At 41.4% G+C, this 23,128-nt stretch overlaps 1 protein-coding gene across 7 annotated transcripts in view; it reads left to right on the forward strand.

Moving 5' to 3' along the window:
- Positions 1 to 23,128, forward strand: part of SYNRG (synergin gamma) — a 71,840-nt gene that overhangs the window by 10,535 nt on the left and 38,177 nt on the right. For 4 of the 7 annotated variants that reach the window (XM_080923887.1, XM_080923889.1, XM_080923888.1 and 1 more), the window contains exons 4-11: positions 1,467 to 1,597; positions 4,153 to 4,258; positions 4,947 to 5,058; positions 9,732 to 9,968; positions 10,819 to 10,896; positions 12,658 to 12,854; positions 13,422 to 13,670; positions 16,730 to 16,863. In XM_080923887.1, coding sequence (XP_080780013.1) covers positions 1,467 to 1,597; positions 4,153 to 4,258; positions 4,947 to 5,058; positions 9,732 to 9,968; positions 10,819 to 10,896; positions 12,658 to 12,854; positions 13,422 to 13,670; positions 16,730 to 16,863 — 1,244 coding nt within the window. Of the gene's footprint in view, positions 1 to 1,466; positions 1,598 to 4,152; positions 4,259 to 4,946; positions 5,059 to 8,208; positions 8,506 to 9,731; positions 9,969 to 10,818; positions 10,897 to 12,657; positions 12,855 to 13,421; positions 13,671 to 16,729; positions 16,864 to 23,128 lie in introns of all 7 variants that reach the window. The other 3 variants (XM_080923884.1, XM_080923886.1, XM_080923885.1) reach the window with 1 other exon arrangement.

The following is a 23,128-nucleotide window of genomic DNA, read 5'->3' on the forward strand; positions in this document are numbered from 1 at the left end:
TCAAAGGATCCCCTTTGTCTTGGCCTCCCAAGAAGGTGGAATATCAGGTATGTGCTACATACAGTTCAGACTCACACATGCTAGGGGACTGTTACTTTTCTATTGCTGTGATAAAACAGTATGATCTAGGTAACTTATAAAAGAAAGAGCTTCTTAGGTACTTACAGTTTCAGAGGGCAATTCCATGACCATTGTGGTGGGGTACACATGATAGCAGGGAGGTAGGTAGGTGGGCAGGCACTGGAGCAGAGGTCACTTCCTTATCCACAAGTGGGAAGCAAAGAAAAAGAGCTAGCTGGGAATGGTGCTGGGTTTTGAAGCATCAAAGCCTACCCCCATGACACTTCCTCCAATAAGGCCATACTTCCTATAAGGCCGTATACCTCCTAATTCTTTCCAGATAGTTTGACCTGCTGGGGACCAAGCATTCAAATATATGAGCCTATGGGGGCATTCTCATTCAAACTGCCATAGTAACTATTCTAAAAAGAATAAATGTTACTTATTGGAATTAGAAGAATAGACAGTAGAGCTATGTGTTCTTTCTTTCTGGGACTATATTTTTTTATGATCTAAGAAATAAAAACTGACGTAGAAAAATCTTGATAGGGAACTCAAAATTATAAAAAGTGACACAGGGGCTGGAGAGATGGCTCAGTGGTTAAGCGCACTGACTGCTCTTCCAGAGGTCCTGAGTTCAAATCTTAGCAACCACATGGTGGCTCACAACCATCTGTAATGGGATCTGATGCCCTCTTCTGGTGTGTTTAAGCAATTTCAGAAAAATATGGCTGTTATTGTTACTCTGGGTCTAAAGAGTTTGTGAGTGGATATTGTGATGAAGAATTTTTATTTCTGGATACTTCAGTTAAGGGTATATTATTGCATTGATATATAATTTACTATTGATTAGATCTGCTGTTATTTTATGTGTAAGAATGTTTGCCTTCCTTTATGTATGTATACCATGTGTGTGCCTGGAGCCTGCTGGGGTCAGAAGAGGCCATCTAATCACCTACACCTGGAGTTACAGGTGGTTACAAGATATCAATTAGGTGCTGGGAATCAAAGCCAGTTCTTTTGCAAGAGCAGCAAGTACTCTTAACCACTGAACCATCTCACCACTCCAAAATATTCATTATCCTATAAACACTGGGAATCAAGTTCAGCATTACCTGTGGAAAGAATGCTAGACACCAGGGTCTTCACTGATGCTGGGAAAACACATATGCATACCTATACCATGTAGCATAACTATATGCTTCTACACACAGCCTGAAGGAGCTCATACCAATGGTGTCCTCTGACTCTAAAGGGAATGTTGAGCCTACTTTTTAAAATATTTTACTAGAATATATCATATATCTTACTAATAAAAATGCTATGAGGTAATTTTGCAAGTTACTTTTTTTAATAATTAAAAAGAAAATCCATGTGTTATTTAATCTATTACCTGTTTCTTCTAGGCAGGAATACCAATGGGGCCAATGCCAGCAGCAGGTGTGCCTTTCCTGGGTCAGCCACCTTTCCTGGGCATGCGTCCTGCAGGCCCACAGTACACTCCAGACATGCAGAAGCAGTTTGCAGAAGAGCAACAGTAAGATATCCCAGGGTGCAGGGGTAACAGGGTTACACTGTAGCTACTCTGTAGTTATCAAGGATTCTGTAATGTGAAGCTGAAGGAGATATACTGTCTTAAGGACACTTGAAAAATAGGTTTGCTTGGTGTTTTATTTTGAGACGGGGATACTTCTATAAGAAGGTTAGAACCAGCTGAATGGTGTAGCACTTACCTGTAAGCCTGACCTCTCTGGAGCCTGAGGTGGAAGAGCTGTGAGTTTAAGGCCAGATAGGACTATAGACAACAAACAAACAAACAAATTTGTGTTGGTTTCAAAAGGGTTCTTAAAGGTCCTTTGATTCAAACTTCTTGTTTTCTCTCTGAGGGAGGGGAGAACCAGGGAGATGGAGCAGTTTGCCAACACAGGTTACAAGACAGCAGCAAAAATGGTTGTTCCCCCAGCCCCTTCCTGTTCCTCCGAGCATGGCTTTTGCTCCTGGAGACACTGTCTTCCTTCCCAAGGAAATTTCCTGTATGTTTGGTTAGTTTTTATCTTTTTGTTTGTTTTGAAAAGGCCCATGTGGCCATGAATTTGCAATCTTTGTGCCCAACCCTCTCAAATGCTAGAATTATAGGTTTTTGTCTCTAGATCCAGCTTCCTAAATTGATTGTTGCTGCTGCTGTTTGATGGTACATTAGTAACTGCTAGGCAAGGGCTATACCACAGAGCCATCTCCAGCCTGCAGATTACTTGCATATATGCAGAACAAAGCATGCTTTTATGTTCATCTACCTCCCTGGTTTTTGCAACTGCTCAGTGCACCAAGATTGTTTCCTCTGCTGCTGGTGATATTGTCTAGAAGTGCAGGAAGGGTTCATGTTCTCTGCTAACTAAAGAATTGAAAAGCAGAAAAGAAATAGTATTGAAGATCTTGTGGAGTCCCAGCAGAGCCATCCTATGGTACCTGGGGAATTGGGGTCCTTTCTTGGGATTCTTAGTCTTTCTGATAAGAAATGGGCACAAAGGAAATTTTAAGAACAGAGAACAGATTCAAACAGAGGCTCAAGGACAGTGTATTAGAGTTTGAAAGAGGAACTCAGGCAGGCTGTAACTCTCACACTGCCTGGAAGCAGAGAGAATGGAGAAGATGAGCTGGCTCACAGGTCAGCCACACAGTGGCAGGCCGCTGCATGGCTGGGCAAGGGAGCCATAGAGACACAGCGAGGAAGCCCAAAGTGTTAGGGAGCTTAGCTCTGGCCAGGAGGAAAGACAGAAGAGAAGAAGAAAGTAATTACGTTTTTTCTCAGTCAGGCCTCAGAAAGGTGGGCACCTCAAAGAGACAGCAGCAGGAGGAGGAGATTCTGAGAAGGAAAGGCATTATCTTAGTTGGGGTTTTATTGCTGTGAAGAGACCCCATGACCACAGCAGCTCTTAAAGACAAACATTTCACTGTGGCTGGCTTACAGTTTCGGAGCTTTAATCCATTATCATTGTGGCAGGGACCATGGCAGCGTGCAGGCAAACATGATGTTAGAGAAGCAGCTGAGGGTTTCACATTTTGATCTAAAAGCAACAGGAGACTGTGTGCCACTCGGTGTAGCCTGCTTCCACAGTGGCACACTTCCTTTGACAAGGCCACATAATAGCCCACTCCCTATGGGCCAAGCATTTAGACATATGAGTCTATGGGATCGTAACTATTCAAACCATTTTTTAATTGATAATTTTTTAACTGATAATTTAAAAAATATTTCTAGGGCTGGAGAGATGGCTCAGTGGTTAAGAGCACTGACTGCTCTTCCAGAGGTCCTGAGTTCAATTTTCAGCAACCACATGGTGGCTCACAACCATCTGTAATGGGCTCCGATGTCTTCTTCTGGTGTGTCTGGAGACAGCAATAGTGTACTCACATATATAAAATAAATAAATCTTTAAAAAATGTTTACAAATATTTTTAGGTTAAATATAATTACATACCACACCCTTCTCTTTTCTCTCTGAATCCTCCTGTCTACACCTCTCCCACTCCTTGCTCTCTCTCAAATTCATGGCCCCTTATGTACAACCTACTCAGTCCATATAGTTTTACTTGTATGCATATAATTTCATAGCTGACCATTTGGTATTAGATGACCAATCGGAGAGCTCTTTCTTAAAGTGAACCTACCCTCCTGGGGTGGTCCCACAGCCAAGGTTCCTGGCCTTGCCTTGTTGGGTTAATCCTTAAGAAAGGAGACAAAGGCCCGTCCCCACCTAGAGGTGAGTTTCCCTCTTTACACTTGGATGATGTATGGCATGCAGAGGCCCCAGGTTTTATACCCAGTTCCACCCCCTACAAAAGGATACTTCTTTGCCTTGCAAATTAGGTAAGAAAAGCATAAATGTAAATGAATCATTCCATAGATCCATTTAAAGTATTTTAGAGCTAGTTTACAGAAGAAACAGATTGTCATAAGAGAATTACATATAATTAAGAGTGAAGATTATAATTCTAGAAATGCAAGTTGGTATTGCTGAAGCTGACAGTATAAATTGGAATGTAGCCATTACTCCTTGAAGTTGAATGTTGATGTAATTGTTTTCCTTTCAGAAAACGATTTGAACAGCAACAAAAGCTCTTAGAAGAAGAAAGAAAAAGACGTCAGTTTGAAGAGCAAAAACAAAAGCTCAGACTTCTGAGTAGTGTGAAACCCAAGGTAATGCACCTGCTTCTCCTCCCAGAGCTCGCCTGGCTTGAATGTGCCTCCTCACTCCGGCGCCAGCCCAAGCTGGGCTCTGGTGGATTTCTTTACATCATGGTTTGCCTAAGTCCTAAGGGGAATTGTTTTTCTTTTTCTATACAGATAGGTCTCTATTGTTAGGCCATTGTCTTCTCAACTCCTTTTTTTTTTTTAACCACCTTGACAATATTGGTAATCATTTTCTTGGGAAGCATTGATTGTAAAGGGGATGTTAGGAATTGGATTTATCGGGATCCTCATAGAACTTTTAGTATCTCACAGCCCTGTGCAATAGTATTTGAGGATGAACCTTTTAATGTTTTTATACCCTGTAGAATGTCTTTTTATGCATTATTTTATATCCTCATTGGTGTCTTCTGACTTGAAAAATTAATTGTTGCAAGTACGCTGTGAGAACGCTGACCTGAAGCCTGTGCAGTGGCTTGTTCCCATATTCCTGTACCTGAGAGTCAAAGGCAAGAGGGTGGCTGTGCATGGGTCTGAGGCCAGCCTGGACTAGACAGAGAGCTCCAAGGCAAACCTAGCCTCAAAACAAAACAAACAAAAACCGGAGGAGGAGGTGGAGGAGGAGAGATTACTGGGAATAGTTATCTAGGTTTTAGTTTAACAATGAAAGAAGTAAACAAGGTCTTTGTCTTAACAGACTGGAGAGAAGAACAGAGACGATGCTTTGGAAGCCATAAAAGGAAACTTGGATGGGTTTTCCAGAGATGCTAAGATGCACCCCACTCCGGCTTCACACCCAAAGAAACCAGGTAGTTTTCATTTTAAGAGACAGGAAGTGTTTAGGAGGTAGTTGATCATCTCCTTGTGTTTAATTGGCCTTTGCGCATATAGGTCTCTGTTGAATTTTTCCTTTAAGCTAAACTCAGATTTAATATTTTAAAATATAGGGATCTGACCCTCTGGTTAAACTTAGCCTGTACTGATGGAAGAGAGTCTATAGTGCTGGGCATGTTGGTGTATGCCTTTAATCCCAGCACTCTCTGGGAGGCAGAGGCTGGAGGATCTCTAAATTTGAGGCCAGCCCTTTCTGCTGGAACTACATAGAGAGAGAAACCCTGTCTTGAAATAAGAAAAAAGATAGCCTGCTGACTCAAAGAAACAGTGAGTGCACTAGTCCATCTTCATTATTATGAAGTGGGTACTTTTCAGAGCTAGGTCAGATTTTACTGTTGATATGACAGAATTTAGAAATTCTCAAAGTAGTCATGGCTGTGATATTCCACAGTAATCAAATAAAACTCAGGAAAGTTCAGTTTTTTTTTTCTTCAGTAAATCTCTTTGTAGTTTTTAATCCTGAGATAAAACTTAGAGAAACAGAGTAAATGGATATTTTTGTTTGTTATCATTTTAAAGACTTAATTGAAATTGTCTTGTCTGCAAATTGTTTTTTCATCTTTTTAAAATTAAATACTTTGACATTTTGTTATAAGGTAACTTCAATAATAATTACCATTAATAGACAATTTCCATAAATCACTTAGCAAGCCAGAAAGTACTGTCTTCTGCTAGAAAATATTATATCAATAGTTTTTAATCTTAAATCCTTATGATTTAATATCTCTTATAAATTAATATCAGGAGAAAATAATCTAATATTGGCATATTATCAATTATTTTTAAGGTATTTATTTTTGCATATGTGTATGTATATGTATAAGTGTATATGTGTGTGTGTGTATATATATATATATATATATATATATATATATATATATACATATATATGTGTATGTTTGTGTGTGTGTGTGTATATATATATATATATATATATATATATATATATATATATATATATATACTAGTGTATATTTGTGTGTGTGTGTTGGTGTCCACCAAGGCCATCAGATCCCCTGCACCTGGAGTCAGCAGGCTATTGTGAAACTGATCTGGACACCAGGAACCACGTATCAGGTCCTTCACAAGAGTAGCAAATGCTCTTAATTGCTGAGCCACCTCTGTAGCCTATTATTAATTTATGATTTTCTGACTCAGCTTTGACTCTGTCCTGTTAATTCACTGATTAGATTATGTACCTTGATTCCTATTACCAAAATCTTGCCCAGAGTAAAGAAAACACTGAAATATAGAAAGCTATTAGCAATGATTTTGGGATCAGGAAAGGCATATTTAAAACTGAAGATTGTAAGCCAAACAAGTAATAATGAAGTGATCCAGGCAGTGTAGCAGCACATCCCTGGAATCTCAGCACTCGGGAGGCTAAGGTAGGGAAGTTGTGAGCTTGAGGCTAGTCCATAGGATATACATAGCAAGTTCTAAGTCAATTCAAGCTATGTAGCTGACCTTGTCCCCAAACAAACACTGAAAGTTAAGACTAAAACTGAACCTGGCACTCAACATAGAAAAGACAGAGCAGTGGCCATTGTAGGCCAGACATTGTGTCCACACCAAGTTTTCTTGTCAGCACAGAGCTGTGGTCAGCAGTTAACGGCAAGTAAGACATGTGAGGTAATCAGTTGGTGTGTTATTCAGATTGCCAGAGGTCAGCACACTTACAGCCAACACTTCTTTTAAAAGAAGTTACAGCAATGTGTTTGCATATTTATTTTCATCTTTCACACAACTTTCAGTAATTCCAGATTTCATGCCACCAGTTCTTAAGTAACAAGCTTGAAATTGCCATCTTTTTCAAATGAGAGGCTGTTCCTTGTTACATTAGACATTAGTAGATAGCAAAGCAATTCAAACATGCTAAAAAAGAAGAAATAGCTAGGTGTGGTGGCACACACATTTGAACCCCAGCATGCAGAAGGCAGAGGCAGAGACAGGTGGATCTCTTGAGTTCAAGGACAGCCTGGTCTATACAGTGAGTTCCAGGACAGCCAGGGCACAGAGAAACCATGTCCCCCAAAAACAAAACAAAAAAACAAAAACCAAACAAAAATGAAATGGAACTGTCAGTGAGTTCTGTGTTAAACATAGCTCCTGCAGAGCACATTTATTATGTAAGTGAATCACACACAATGATAAAAGCCACAGTGTGGCTGGGGAGATGGCTCGGAAGAATTCTTGCCATGTAAGCATGGGGACCTCGTTCACATTCCAAGCACCCATAGAAAACAATGGAATTTTGTTCATTTTATGCAGCACTCGGAGGGAGGGAGGGAGGGAGGGAGGAAGGGAAGGAGGGAAGGAAGGGGAGAAGGAAAGATATCTTTCTAGAGCTGAGTGTGGTGATAGATGCCTTTAATCTGAGCACTCAGAAGGCAAAGGCAGGAAGATCTCTAAGTTCGAGGCCAGCCTGATCTAAGAAATGAGTTCCAGGACAGCCAGGGCTTAGTAGAGAGGCCCTGTTTCAAAAAAAAAGAAAAGAAAGAAGTAGTATCTATATAGACAAACCACTTTGTAATTGTCACTTGTATGCACAGTTAATACTACCTAATAAAATGAAGGACAGGGGGAGCTGGTGAAATGGCTCAGAGGTTAAGAGTACTGGCTGCTCTTCCAGAGGTCCTGAGTTCAATTCCCAGCAACCACATGGTGGCTCACAACCATCTGTAATGAGATCTGATGCCCTCTTCTGGAGTATCTGAAGACAGCTACAGTGTATTCATAATAAAAACAAATAAATAAATCTTTAAAAAAAAAATAAAGGACAAGAATTTGAGTTACTTTTGTATGTTTTGAACCAAATGCAGACTAGCTCTCAATCTTGTTAGAGCAAAGCAAACATCAGGGTGTTCTGTTTCTTGCTCTCCTCCACTGTTCTTATTTGAGTGTGCTCTGAGGGTTGTCACTTCCGCTGTTCATGTTTCAGTGTGTTATGAGCGTTGTTAGCTCCATTGTTCATATTTCATCGTGCTCTGAGGGTTGTTGCATCTGGATTTCTCTCCCTCTAGTTTTCACTCCTGTGTATTTCATTGCCATTTTCCATTTTGCAGACTGCCCCACATCATCTCATTCTACTAAAACTATTTCCCCACCATCAGCCTTTCTTGGTGAAGATGAATTCAGTGGCTTTATGCAGGGGCCTGTTGAGCCTCCCAACTGTGGGCCTTCTTCCACAGGCCGGCCCTTTCAGTCTTTCCTCCCCGGCACCCCACTCGGCCAGTTACACACGCAGAAGGCTGGGGCACAGCCTCTACCTCCAGGTCAGGCTCCAGTGTCTTTTGCCGTACACAGTGTCCGTGGGCAAACTCCTTGTTTACCTGCTGCTTCCCACAGTGTGCAGAAAGCAGGTAATGCCTGGTGTTATTATCAAAGTGTTAGAAAACCTAGGGTAATTTACTTCTCTTACTTATGTAGAATTATGCAGTGCTGTTGGCAAAGGAACACATATGTGATTTATGAGAACCATTGACAGCCACCAGTGCAAGGCTAGATTCAGTTTTTTATTCTTTATTTACCAGAAAAGTTATGTAAAGCCTTTCACTGCTGTGTTAGAACCAGGGGAGACTTCAGGAGCAACTGGCCTCCAGTTTTATGTTATGAATTCCAGATTAGGTTAAGAATAATGCACAGGGAGTACTGCTTTTTAAAAGCAGTCTTTCTACACAAAGAATCAATAAAAAGTTAAAAATGAATGTGGGGGGAGGTAGAGTGCTTGCCACTGAGCCTACTGACTGAGGTTACCCTCAGTGCATTCTGGAAGGGAGAAGTGACATGGACCAGTGTGCACACACACAAAATACATGCAGTCCTTTAAAATGTGGTCTCTAGCCAGCTATGGTGCACACATCTGTAATGCATTCCTTAAGACATGGAGGCAAAAGAATCCGAGGAGTTCAGGGTCATCCTTGGCTACACAGTTCAAGGCAAACCTGGCTATATGAGACCCTGTTTCAGAAAAAAGGTGGGTGAGGCAGGAGGAGAATCTTATCTCCTAATAAGATGCATATGGTGACTCATGTCTGTAATTCAAGCACTAGGCAGACAGAGGCTGGAGAATCTGCTTAGGTTTGAGGCCAGCCTGCTGCAGTGACACTCTTTGCCTTGCACAAGTCTTTAAACATCCCATTACTTCAGTTTTTATCATCTGTAAAATTGTGGGGCAGGCACAGACTCTCTCAAGACATAGTGTGTGTGGAAGGGCCTTGGGAGACCTGTACTTAGACTATAAGACTTGCCATTCAGCAGATGTGTAACCAGGCCAGACAGGGAGCTCCCGTGAGCCAGGAGGGGTGTCTGTGTAAGGTAGCAGCAGTTTGCCACCTTCCCACAGCAGTGCTGCACTATGAGATTCTGCTTCCTATGGCACAGGATCCCTGAGAACTAGAGTAAGGTAATTGTTTTAAGTTCTCCAAAACCTCTGGCTCAAATCCTACACAAATGGGTAACATTTGAATTATTACAACATTCATGCTGTGTGGGGAGGACTTCCCCTGAGAATACCGGGTGGGAAGGGATGAAGGAAAGGCTGGTATGTGCAGTTATATACAAATAACCCTTCGTGCTGTTTGTTTAGGCCCTTCCTTGGAAGAGAAGCTCCTAGTATCTTGTGATATAGGTGCATCTGGGCAGGAACACATTAAATTAAACACTCCTGAAGCTGGGCACAAAGCCGTAGTCCCAGGTTCCAGTAAGAACTTTCCTGACTTAATGGCCCATAACGGGGGTGCAGTAGATGGATGTGTGAGTGGTCCTCCCACCACTGCAGTCGCAGGAAAGACTTCAGATCAAACCCTGTCGAAGGAAGAGAGTGGTGAGCTCCTGGGACATTCAGCACACTTTGTTTAACCCACTGTTGCTCGGATGCTAACACTTTAAGCATTAATCTTAAAATGGATGCTGCTTGATTGTGCTAATTAAAATTTTGCTTAAATATTTATGCAATCTTTTCTCCAATTAACCCCTAAGATTTTGCTCTGAATTCTTTGAATACACTATATTACTTCTTTTCAAATGATTTTGGTAACCCTGTTTCTTAATCAGAATCACGCCTGATCTAAAATTTCCTCTCATTTTTACAACAGTTCCCTTTCGATTCCCCTCATATTTTCTGGTTTTTCATAAAGGTTAAAAAGTTGAGCTATAACTGGAAAAGTCACCAATGAAAATGTACTTACCCTCTCTGAACTAAATTGTTTGCACTGCTGCGTGAAAGATCCAGATTCGTAACTCAAGGCTCTCTGGCCATGAGTCCCCAGCACAGAGGAGACAAACAGGTCTTCAACCTTCAGTAGAACATGAGCTTGGTACCTGCATGGCCCTGTCCCGTTCCCAGAACACAAAAGCTGAATCCAAATTTTAACTAAAGAGACAAATCTCAGGAGGATGTTCTACATGTGTAATTTTAAGCCACTGTCTGTTGTGTTCTCTTAACCTGTCATACACATGAGATGTGCAAGCCTCCTGCAGCCCCATGACTGATTTGGTACCTTGTATTCTTTCTTTACACTTAATACATAGTTACTCAACAAGACTTGCTTGGAAACCAAGTACTTTCATTATATTGGTGACTTTTTTCTAGTGTCTTCAGCCAGTACTCCTCTGTGTAAAAAATGGTGACTTTTCTCCAGACCATGTGCATATTAACCATCTTTACCTTGTAGGTGTGGGCGTGTTTCCCTCTCAGGATCCTGGTCAGCCCAGAATGCCTCCTTGGATTTACAATGAGAGTTTGGTTCCAGGTAAAGTGAAGCTTCTTTGCCCAGCATTCCCTTCTGGATACTTTACTGTAAATGTTATAGTGGTATTTCTAAATATTTATAGTAGTGGTTATTAAGTATGTAGAAGGAATTGTTTAAGAGTATAGGAAACTAGGTAAACCTCATGTTTTAAGGCTACTTTATGGACTGGGGGTGGTGATGCACAGTTTTAATCCAAGCACTTAGCAGAGAGACGCAGTGACTCTCTCTGAGTTCCAGGGCAGCCAAAGTGAGACCTTGTCTCAAAAGAAGAAAGAAAGAAAGCAGAGCCAAGAAAAGAATAGAAAAAAAGACTGTTTTATTGGGAGTGACAAGATTGCTTGTTGGGCAAAGGCCAAGCCATTAGAGTTACTGTGTTTTAAATGATATTATCAGATGCTTATTTCAGAGGCTACTAATATTCCATCAAGAATCACAATACTGGGACTAAAGAGATGGCTCAGTGGTTTAGAGCACATCTGGTCTTCCAGAGGCTCCAGGTTCAAGTCCCAGAACCCACATTATGACTCATAACCACCCACTCCAGGCGTCTTCGGGCACTAGACATGCATGTAGTACATAGACTGACATGCAGACACAACACTTATACACATACAATTTTTAAAATATCGTGTTAAAAAATCACACTAGTATGTTTAATACGTTATGCATTGTTAATATATATATATGTACATATATATATATATATATATATATTCTTTTTTTCTGGTTGTCCTATGAAACTATGAAATGAAAGATTGGGTAACATCATTTTCTACATTGGAAAGTGGTGTTTGGTTTGGTTTTTTAATGTGTATTATTATTGTTGAGTTGAAAAAATTACTAAAATTGCTTGGTATTGGGTGGTAGTTCTCAGTAGATACAAGATGACAGTGAGTTTAAGCCATGATCAATAAACACAGAAACAATAGCCCTTTCAGTCGCAGACACTGAGGTTAGTAAATCATAGCTGCTGTTTGCCGTTCAGCGCCTTGCAAGCTGCAGGTTATGTCCTTTGGCTCATCAGTGCCAAGGCTGATACGGACAAAAGTCGTTTTACACTTGAACAAATGTTGATACAAGTTCTACAGAAGGGGATGGGGAGATGGCTCAGTGGTTAAGAGCACTGACTGTTCTTCCAAAGGTCTTGAATTCAATCCCCAGCAACTACATGGTGGCTCACAGCCATCTGTAAAGGGATCTGATGCCCTCTTCTGGTGTGTCTGAAGACAGCTACAGTGTATTCATATACCTAAGATAAACCTTTAAAAAAAAAAAAAAAAAAAAAAAAAGGCCTCTACAAAAGAAAATTTTTGGGAGAAATTGGTATATGTCTGCTTTGTATTTTAATCATACAACCACAATTCGTAGGCTAGATATTCTCTCAAACCATGTGGGGCCCAGTCTGCCCATCCTCTGCCCTTTCTTCTCTTTAAACCCTGCAGAAACTAGATCTTAGTATATATTTTAGTTTTATTCATTTTCTGTCAGTTTGTCTTTTTGCTTTCATTCTCCTCTACACATGCAGGCAGCCTTTCCTAGTCATGTATGTGTTGGTTTGCATGTATGTGGAGGTCAGAGGGTCCTGGGGATTGAATTCAGGCATTCAGGCTTGGCACCGGGAACCTCTTCCCCCACTGAGCCAAATGCCAGCCATATTTATGCAATCTGACCTAAAATTATAATTTTATACCAATGGTGGCAGCAGCAAAGTCAACCACCTACAGTGTGTTTGCATTTGTCATTTGATTTTTCTTTCAATAGATGCCTATAAGAAAATTTTAGAAACCACAATGACTCCAACTGGAATAGATACTGCTAAACTTTATCCCATTCTGATGTCATCTGGACTTCCCAGGGAAACCCTCGGACAGATATGGGCCTTAGCTAATCGAACTACACCTGGCAAGCTCACTAAGGAGGAGCTTTATACGGTTCTCGCCATGGTAGCAGTAACACAGGTAGACTGTGTGTCTTATGTCAGAACAAGTGTGTTGTTTCTACAGATTGAAAGAGTGTGAATCCCCTTTTCATTGTAGCCTTGTTGATTTCCTTATACATTAAAATTTAGGAGCTTTGTGATATACTTTTCCAAAAGTATATAGTCCATATAATGCACATCCTAGCACATTATCCCTTTGTTTGAAAGTGAAAATAATTGATGAAATCAATTTTTTGCAGGTACTTAGAATTCCTTAAAGTATACTTAGGCTGGTAACAAGTTTTCTTATATTTTGAAATTAGTTTAGGTTCTTTGATTTTAGCAAATTAGTCAAACTTATCAGACAGAAAAATGTCACAGTTGCTGTGTGCTGACCTTGTCTAAGTATTAGCATTGGGGGTTTTAAATGGAGAGAATGTGCATGAAAGAATGGCCTTGTATATAACGTTTGTAATAGTGTAGAACAGTAGTGGATCCTGCAGCATCCTCCTCCTTACTGTTCCCCTGCTAGCAGATAAAGAAAGGGAAACTTCCTGTAGGTCTGCAGCTGGCTAAAATGTTTCCATTTTCCTGGTGTTCCCTGTAGAGAGGTGTTCCTGCCATGAGCCCTGATGCTCTGAACCAGTTCCCCGCGGCTCCCATTCCTACCTTAAGTGGCTTTCCTATGACTCTACCTACCCCTGTGAGCCAGCCAACAGCCATGCCCTCTGGCCCTGCAAGCTCCATGCCCCTCACCCTTGGACAGCCCATCATGGGTATTAACCTTGTTGGACCAGTGGGTGGAGCTGCAGCGCCAACTTCCAGTGGCTTCATGCCAGCCTTCCCCTCAAACCAGGTAAGTGGAGAAGCTCTGTGTGTGCCAGATCATTCCAGAAGGTACATGTGGGCAGCTTTCCTTCAGATTCAGTGCTGGATTAGAGCGGGCACTGTGGAGACAGGTGTGATTCATCCGTGTGCTCCCACCTAGGATACTCAAGATCCTAAATTTGACCCCAGCTCTTCAAAAAATAAGATAATTTTTAAGTATTAATACAAAATTCAGTTGTTTTGTTTTCAATTATTCTTTAAATACACAAAATATTGTTAAGGAGGAAGTTGAGGAAGACATGTGATATCAATCTCTGTCCTTCTTCACAAGCACACACACACAATCACACATATACCACACACATACAGATTTGAAGCCAGACATGATAGGCCACACCTCTGATTGCAGCACTCAGAAGTCAGAGGCAGAAGATCTGAGTTTGAGGTCAGCCTGGTTTACATAGAGAGTTCCAGGCCAGCCAGGGCTTCATGGTAAATCCTGTATCAAAAATTTCACTTCTCAGGTTAGCAAACCAATAATTTTAATGTATAGATACATAATGTCATGCAGGGAAAAATGACTAATCCTGCAAGTTTATTGGCACAACTGTTTGAAAACATGCACCTCAGAGATGGCAGCTGAAGTTCACAGAGTCAAGATGGAAGCAGTGATACTGCTTGGTGAATAAAATGTTACTGCTCATCACAAAGAAACTGTTCAATGATTTCAGTTTCTCAACACAGTGGAAAGTAATCATTAAAGTGAACTGAGTAGATCTCCATTTAGGACATGGAAGGATGTACCTGTTTCATAATTACATTTCTAAAGTTGAACAGTGTAATGTGAGCTTGTTCCATGAAGCAAATAGACCATGAGCAATCTGCTGCTCTGAGTGGTAGCCTCGAAGCCAGTGTTTGCTTCATCTGTTCGACTGGTTATGGGGGCTCATGTCATGTCTGTTCACAAACATTGCTGTCAGCAACTGGACAAATGTAATCCAGCTACTTTTAAAATGTTAGGTTAGCTATTTAAACCAACCCTTCCATTACATTTGTGCCAGTGAATACTTTAAAGTATGAGACAGGATTCTTGCTTTGAGCATCTCTGTTGTTATAGCTCAGTTCTTGCCTGGAGCTGTAAGTGCTCAGTGATAGAGCAATTGTCCAATATGCACAAGACCCTGTGTTCAATTCCAGCATGTGTGCATACACCAACACACACCCTATGCGTGATTATGAAACTAGGCAGTTGTAATTAAATTGAGCAATTAAATGATAGTCTCTGAGGTTGATTCGTGAAGAGGAGTTATTTACTTTGGCAATCTCCTGTTTCCTATGTAAATATCCTTTAACAGGATCAAGTTATCTGAAAGGCCTCAATCGAAAAAATGCCGCTATAAGATTCAGCTGTAGGGCATATTTTAAATTAGTGATTGTAGGTGGTGCCATCCCTGGGCTGGTGGTCCTGGTTCTATAAAAAGGTGGGCTGAGCAGGCCAGTAAGCAGCACTTCTCTGTCCCTGCCTCCATGTTCCTGCCCTCTATTTGCATTCTTGTTCTGTCTTCCTTCCATGATGAACAAATGCAAAGTATAAGCTGAATAAACCCTCTCCTCTCCAAGTTATTTTGGTCAGTGTTTAATCATAGCACTAGTAATCCTAAGACAAGTTGGTACCAGAAGAGCAGAGTATTGCTGTGATCAACCTAATCATGTTTTGTGGGATGATTGTAGAAGGACTTTGAAACTTAAGGCCAGAAAAGCCATTGTGTGTTGAGAGCTAAATGAACTGTAATGCAGGAGCTTGGGAGATGACAATGTTGAGCGTAGTGTAAGTGATGGAGGCCTGGCTTGTGAAGTTTAAGAAGAAAGCCTTTTGTGTGAACAGTTTATGGCTTTGGTCAGCCGGAGCTGAAGAATCAGCTGTGATTAGCAAGAGACCAGAATCATTAAAACCTTGCTATGCCGAAACATGGGATGCAGGTCAGCTGGGGTTGAAGAATCAGCTGTGGTTAAGAAGAGACCAGCATCACTGAGCTGAAGTCTTTTGGGAAGTGTTTCCAGAGAGTTAGCACACAGAAACTGTGTTCCAGGCATGGCCAAAGTTGGACCTTGTGCTGATAGCTGAATTTTTGTAGTGTACAAGTCACCCAGGTGGTGATGGCTTTGAAGGTGTGAAGGGTTTGTGGAGAACAGCTGAGGACTGGTACTGTGTGGCAGGGCTGGAGTCCCTGAAAATAGCTCAGGAGGGGTTGTTGGTGAAAGTGCAGGCCAGTGCAGCTAGGGACCTCAGCAGTTTTGAACAACAGTAGCAGTGGACTGGAACAAGCTGGAACCTGGAAGACAGGCTTCAAGTGCTGTAAAGGGCAGAACCAGGGAAGGGAACCATGCCCTTGGAGTGAGTCCCAGATAATTGGTCACTGAGTTAATTACATTGTGGAAGTTTGGTTTTGCTTGGTTCAGATTGTGACTATGTCCTGGTCCTTCCCTCTTAAAGTAAGAAAGTATCTTATGTTTTATTTTACAGGAGCCTACAGTTAAGAGGCTTTGGATTTTAAAAGAAACGGCTTTTTTTTTTTAAGACTGAATTTTTAAAGACTGTGGGACTTTTAAAATTCATGATGTTTGTGTTGTAATGTTGATATTAATGTGTGATCTTGGGAAAGAACAAGAAAGGAACGGTTATGACTTAACAGTGATGTGTTTGTGTGTCAGATGTGCTGGCTAGTTTTATGTCAACTTGACACAAGCTAGAGTTACCTGAAAGAGGGAAGTTCAATTGAGAAAACTCCCTCCATAAGAGCTGGTTATGAGGAAGGTGGTGCCATCTCTGGGCTGGTGGTCATGGGTTCAGTCAGAAAGCAGGCTGAGCAAGCCATGATGAACAAAGCCAGTAAGCAGCATTCCTCCATGGCCTCTGCATCAGCTCCTGCCTCCAGGTTCCTGCCCTGTTTGAGCTCCTGTCCTGACTTCCTTCAGTGATGAACAGTGATGTGGAAATGTAAGCCAAATAAACTCCTCCACAGGTTGCTTTGGTTGCAGTGTTTCATTGCAGTAGTCCTAACCCGACTCTAACACTTGTAAATCTAGGTGGGAAAGACAGAAGAAGATGACTTCCAGGATTTTCAAGATGCTTCGAAGTCAGGATCCATCGACGATTCTTTCACTGACTTCCAAGAGGTGCCTGCCTCCTCAAAAACCAGTAATTCCCAGCATGGAAACAGGTAGAACAGAGTTGAATATATTTAACTTTACATTTTATCATTAGGGAAAGGGTATCCGTAGTATGAACCTGAAAACAGCAAATCCTGTCCAGAGAGCAGTTCTGTACCTCTTCCTCTCATGACCACTGGGCTGCCCCTGCATTCAGACTGTCACCCTCTGCTTCTGTGCTCTGTGTCCACTTGACCTGTGGCTCCTCCCTTCCTTCCAGTGTACACCTGCTTGTCCTGTTTATTTTTTTAGCCTGCTTTGTGGGACTGGGTGTGGTGGGGCACCCCTTCAAGGGAGGCAGTTGCAAGTGGATCGCTGTGAGTTCTAGGTCAGCCTAGTCTACATAGTGAGTTTCAGGACAGCCAGGGCTCCACAGAGAAATCTTCTCTTAAAAAGAGAAAGACAAAGGAAAACAACAAACCTGACTTGTGACAGCTGAGTGTCTGACCTAACGCCACAGTGGCTTCCTGTTCTCATATTAGATCCAGTTCTTCAGCTGTTGAAAATAATTTGAACCAGGAACATGTGATTTTGTATTTTATAGTAGTATGACATAATCCTGATTTTCCATAAAATTGTAATTCAGGGCCCTGGATTTTAATTATTCATGTGTCTTTTCGGTTTTTTTTTTTTTTTTTTTTTTTTTTTTTGGCCAGTGGCTTCTGTTTGCTCCAGATTTCTGTTTTGTTTGCACACCCCCCCACAAACATTCATTTCACTTACATTTTCTTCTAGAGCATCAGTTCTCAACCTTCCTAACACCGTGACCCTTTAATACAGTTCCTCATACTGGGCTGACCCCCAGCCATAAAATTGTTTCTGTTGCTACTTCATGACTAATTTTGCTACTGTTATGAATCATAATATAAAGGCCTGTGTTTTCTGATGTTCTTAGGTGATCTCCATGAAAGAATCATTTGACAACACCCTTCCCAAAGATATCGTACCCCTCAGGTTGAGAAGCTATGCTCTAGAGTTTGTCATTGGTTCAGTTAGCACACCAGCAGCATCTCATCTGCCTGGGTTCAGTCAGCACACTGTCAGCACCTCACCCGTCCCGCCTACCCCTTCTCTCTGTTTGGATCCTTCTTCACAGATTGGAAGAGCAGACTAAGTACACAATAGAGCTGCGTTTGGTCTTAGTTGTTTCTGTCAGACAGAACACATACTGTGTCTCTCTTATGTTCTCTTATGTGGTTGGTACCGTCACTTCCATTTTACTCAGTCAGACCTCCCACATCACACTATACTAAAGATAGGTAGGAGAGAGGAGTTTTCAGACCAGAAACAGAGATGATTCTGAGTAGAATATAAAGATTATATTCTACATAGCTAGACATGGTGCCACACACATGTAATCCCCACACTTAGCAAGCTGAGGCTGGAGATGTGCCATTAGTAAGGGTTACAGTGTGAGGCAACAGAAACATGTGTAAGCCACATGCAGTGTCTAGTACTATAATGCCAGCGTGCCCATCATGCATCCAGGACAAAACATTGTGTCACATGTTTGCCCAGACCTCCTTCCAGACAAAACTTACACATCCTATCCAAACGAGTCAGGCAAGACATCTCAAATTTACTGAATAGAATCAGGTTAATTTCCTACTAAGAGCCAGATATTTGTTACATCACCATTACTAATCTTCCGTGGTTGGTCCATGATATCACCATACCCAGTCACTAAGCTGAAGGCATGTGTCCTGTCTCTGGTTGGCTCTGCCTGCTATAGAAGCCCGTGTGTGCTCTCGCTCCACCTGCCATTTTCATGTTCAAAGTCCAGTCCTCCAGAGACATTTGCTTCTCACCATTCCTGGTTGGTCTCTCTAAAGCTAATTCAAAAGTTATTTCAAAAATCAGCTAAATATTGGGGTTTTCTAACTCCTCCAGCTACCCATGCATGTAAAATGAGTTACCGTCCCCACTTTCTACTACTGATTGTATCCTAATTGTAATGATCTATCTCTCTAGTTTCACTCTAGTATTGCTTGGCTCAAACATACTATTGGATGATAATATTATAGTATGTGGACTATAAACAGTCCCTCAAGTGAGTAGGGGGAAAGGCCTTTCAGTTGATGGAGTTAAAATAAAAGTTTAAAAATGGTAGCCAGACTTGAGATGTGTAGGCTTTTGACAGATTTTTTTTTTAAAGATTTATGTATTTTAGTTATATGAGTACAGTGTTGCTATCTTCAGACACACCAGAAGAGGACATCAAATCCAATGTGAGCTACCATGTGGTTGCTGGAAATTGAACTCACGACCTCTGGAAGAATATAGTCAGTGCTCTTAACGCTGAGCCATCTCTCCAGCCCAACACACAGCCTTTTCAATGTTAGATACTGTAGTTAATGCAGGTGATTGGTTTCAGGTGTGTGAGAGATTCAAGTGGGTTACATACAAATACCACACACATCATACTAGAGACACACATCTGTGTGTGAGTTATCTGAACTGTGACTATCTATATTCTCTATTAAGCATTCTGCAGAGTCATGATAACTAAGCCTAGAGAATGCACCTTGGTCAGTGTCTTTAGGCAGAAAATGGGCACATTTGTCAGAAAAGACGACAGAACAGATAAAGGTTCAGGAGTAGACTGGGTGGAAAGTGTAAGGAAAGACAGACAAGGGAACAAATGCCTTCTGCAGCACAGGCTTTATTCGGGAAGAGGCCTATAAGGAGAACTCTGGTCTAAGGAACCAGAGAGCCTACCTCCATGAACAGTAATGGGGTGGGAAAGGAGAGGGGGAAGATGACTGAGATTTCCCTTTTGGGAGCCTGTTATTAGGAAATAGGTGAGCAGTGTGGAAAAGAATGTTAGATCCATAACCGTCCCTGTGGCCACCATTAGTGGTGGGCTAGCAGAGTGGGAAGGGCAGGAACCTAGAATAGGAAGTTGCTTTAGTTTGAGAGGCAAATTGCTTTCTGTAATTGCTGTGTTTAACCAGAATGGAGAAGCTTTACACAGTGAAGTGGCCATGGCTAACAAGGGGCACTGTTATTTGGTGAGAAAACCTTAGCAGTTAGAGCAGCCCCTGTTGTGGGAAGCCTTGTAATCTGTGGTCACATCCATAAAGCATCCTTAGAATAAGAAATGGCTTCAAGAAGGGCTTTTCCCACTGTGAGCCCAGAGGGAGCTGCTCTGGGTTTTGAATGACATGATGAAAATGCTGTATTCTTGATACACGGGAAGAGAGAGAGCATCCAGGCATGAAAGTACTGACGTCCAATTGTGTATTCAGAAAGTACTTAGGTGGGGGCAACCAGGAGAGCCAGTCACACAGATGAGGCTCTGAGACAAAGCTGTAGCACCAGGGACCATGGGGCTCTTTGTTTGTTTGTTTGTTTACTGAGAACTAAGCATTTCTTTGGGTTTGTTTCCTGTGGTTTGTTTGTTGAAACAGGGTCTCCATATTACATAGCTCTGGCCATCCTAAAACTATATAGACCATGGTGGCCTCAGTCTCACAGAGATCTGCCTACCTCTGCCTCCCAAGTACTGGGATTAAACACTGCACTATCACATTGTAATCTAAGAATTTATTTACAAGCCTTAATATTTAGCAGAGTGAGAAAAAAAAACAAAACCCTTATCTGTATAAGGAATATCAAATAGTCTTTTCTGTCACATACTATAAAACATGTGTTTGGGACAAGGAATTCTAATACACACACACACACACACACACACACACACACACACACACACACACACACACACACACACCATCCCATAAAAAGTCCAGTGCTCTGCTCCAGGAATGTGAAGACTGGAGCAGTGACCTTCTAACCTCTTCCTTCCTTTCCCGTGCTAACTTTGTACAAACGGGCCAATCGGGTAAGACATGAGCTCACACCCCAGCCATTAGAGAGGAGATTTGGTCACTTTCTGTCTCTGTGTGCTCTTCAGGGCACATCCGCTTGATCAAGAATAAGGTTTACCTTGTTCAGACTCTTGAGTTGGAATGGTGGTTTTAACTTTTAACTTTTAACACCTGCCACAGCCACATGGCAGTAGATTCTCTGGGGAAAACAAAATGTGTTCTTTGATGATCAGGTTCCCAGTTTTGCCTTTCAATAGAATGCAGATTCTTACATTTCAAAACAGTGTGTCCCTCTTACACGAGAACTTCCCTTAAAGAGCAGAAATGACTGTTTTCATGTATAAAGCAGATAATGACTGCTATACATAAGTGGCATAAACACCCTGATGCTGATTACAGCCTTCTCTTAAAAAATAATAGCTCCTGAGAAGGGCTGCAATGAAGCCTGATTTGTGGTGTGCGGGTAATTGGTGTATGTCAACTTTCTGGATGGTAACTGGATTCTCTTAGTTTTCATCAGCTGTTTCATTACCCTGCAGAGTCTCTCTTTGTCCAATTCTGTGGATATAATTTTAGAATTAATTATATTCAATTAAATGTCACATTTAGCAGAAAGATTTTGCCGCTTGAGCTTTTAAAAGACCATAGCTAAAATTGGAGGGTTACAAAAAGCAGGCGGGCCATCTAGCTTCCTGGGCTTTTTGTCCTTAAACACCAATTACCTGCAACATTCTGGTCAATGAGCTATAGTTGAATTATTTATGGAACTATAAAAGCACCCACCTACATGTATAGATGATAAGCCATTACATTTGTCAAGATCAGATAGCAGCAGCTGTGTGGCAGTGATGTGAAATTTTAATATTCAATGCCTTTAAGTCTTGAAACACAGTGGACCCAATTACCATGCGTGTGGGACAGCCTGGATTTTACACAGTTGTGGGCCACTGATAAGAAGATTTAAATGACTGTGGAAAGGGTTTGCTGCAGGGCAGAGACCTCAGTAGAAATCCATTTTCTGTCTTGTACTGTGGTTGAGATTGGCCCTGACTGTGGTGCAATGGAGTCATTCATATGTAAAGGTTCCTCTTCCAGGGAACTGCCTGGCTCTGATAAGAGGAAAAAAGCAAAGCTTCTATCCTATACTCCAGTCTTCCAAGAATTGCCTACGCAGAAGCTACTCATTCCACTATTCTTTCCATCCAGAAAAAAAAAAATGCACAGATAAAACTATCTTCATCTAATTGTGAAGTGATTGATGTTTTGCTACAAAGATAGCCCAGCTCTCTGGGAGCTGGTGTGATCCTGGTAAAAATGTCCTCTTATGTCTGTCACTGCTTATCAGATGTCAAACTTCCACACAATGATCAAAAGCAGAATTTACATCTTGGCTTAAAGAACATTTTACAAATAGACTTTTATCTTAACTGTCTCATTTCTACAGCCTGAGCCCATTTTAAAGAAGTCTTACATTTGGTGGTTGTAATTTATCTTTAAATATTAGGTATACATTTTTGGAATCTCACTGTTAAATTATTGTGAAATCTAAGTTAAAACCATAGGAAGTTGTTGGTTTTTTTCTTTTAAGATTTATGTATTTATTTATTTTATGTATGTGAGTACACTGTTGCTGTCTTCAAACACACCAGAAGAGGGCATCAGATCCCATTACAGATGGTTGTGAGCCACCATGTGGTTACTGGGAATTGAACTCAGGACCTCTGGAAGAGCAGTCAGTGCTCTTAACCACTGAGCCATTTCCCCAGCCCCCATAGTTTCTAACTTTTGAGCAAGAGCCATAGGACTGTGGATGCAGCCTGGTTGGCAGCCTACATACCCTATTGTACAGGAAGCTCCTGTTCAATTTTCAGCCTAAAATTGTAGCCCCAGCATTCAGGAGGTAGAGGCAGGAGGTATCTTCCTCAGGTACATGAAGGATGCATGACATACTGTCTCTTTAAAAAAATTATTACATTATTTTTATGAGGTGGAGGTAGGTGCTTGTGTGCCATGTATGCATGTGAAGGTCAAATGACCACCTTTGGGTCTCTTTTCTCCTTCCACCATGCAGATCCTGGATGGAACCTTTATCCACTGAATGGACTCACCAGCTGCTTTGTTTTGTTTACTGTTAGGAAAGACTAGAGAGAAGACTCAGTGGTTACATTTAAGAGCACTTGTTCCTCTTCCATAGTGAGGGAAAGTTAAGAGAACATACCCAGATAGGGAGAAAGGATGGCTATTTCCTTACTCGTGGGAAAGGCAGGAGAGAAAAAGCCTGCCCAGCAGTGAACATCTGGGTGAAGAGATAAGAAAACAGAAGTAAGATCTTATAAAATGCTCCCTCCCATTCCCACAGATGTCAGCCTGCTTCAGTAAAGTAGTTTGGACTTTGTTGTTTTCCTTAACTTGCTCAACATTTCTGTCTCTGGTATTTCCCAGGAAA

This window comes from Micromys minutus (genome assembly GCF_963924665.1).
Source record: "Micromys minutus genome assembly, chromosome: 10".
Lineage (NCBI taxonomy): Eukaryota > Metazoa > Chordata > Mammalia > Rodentia > Muridae > Micromys > Micromys minutus.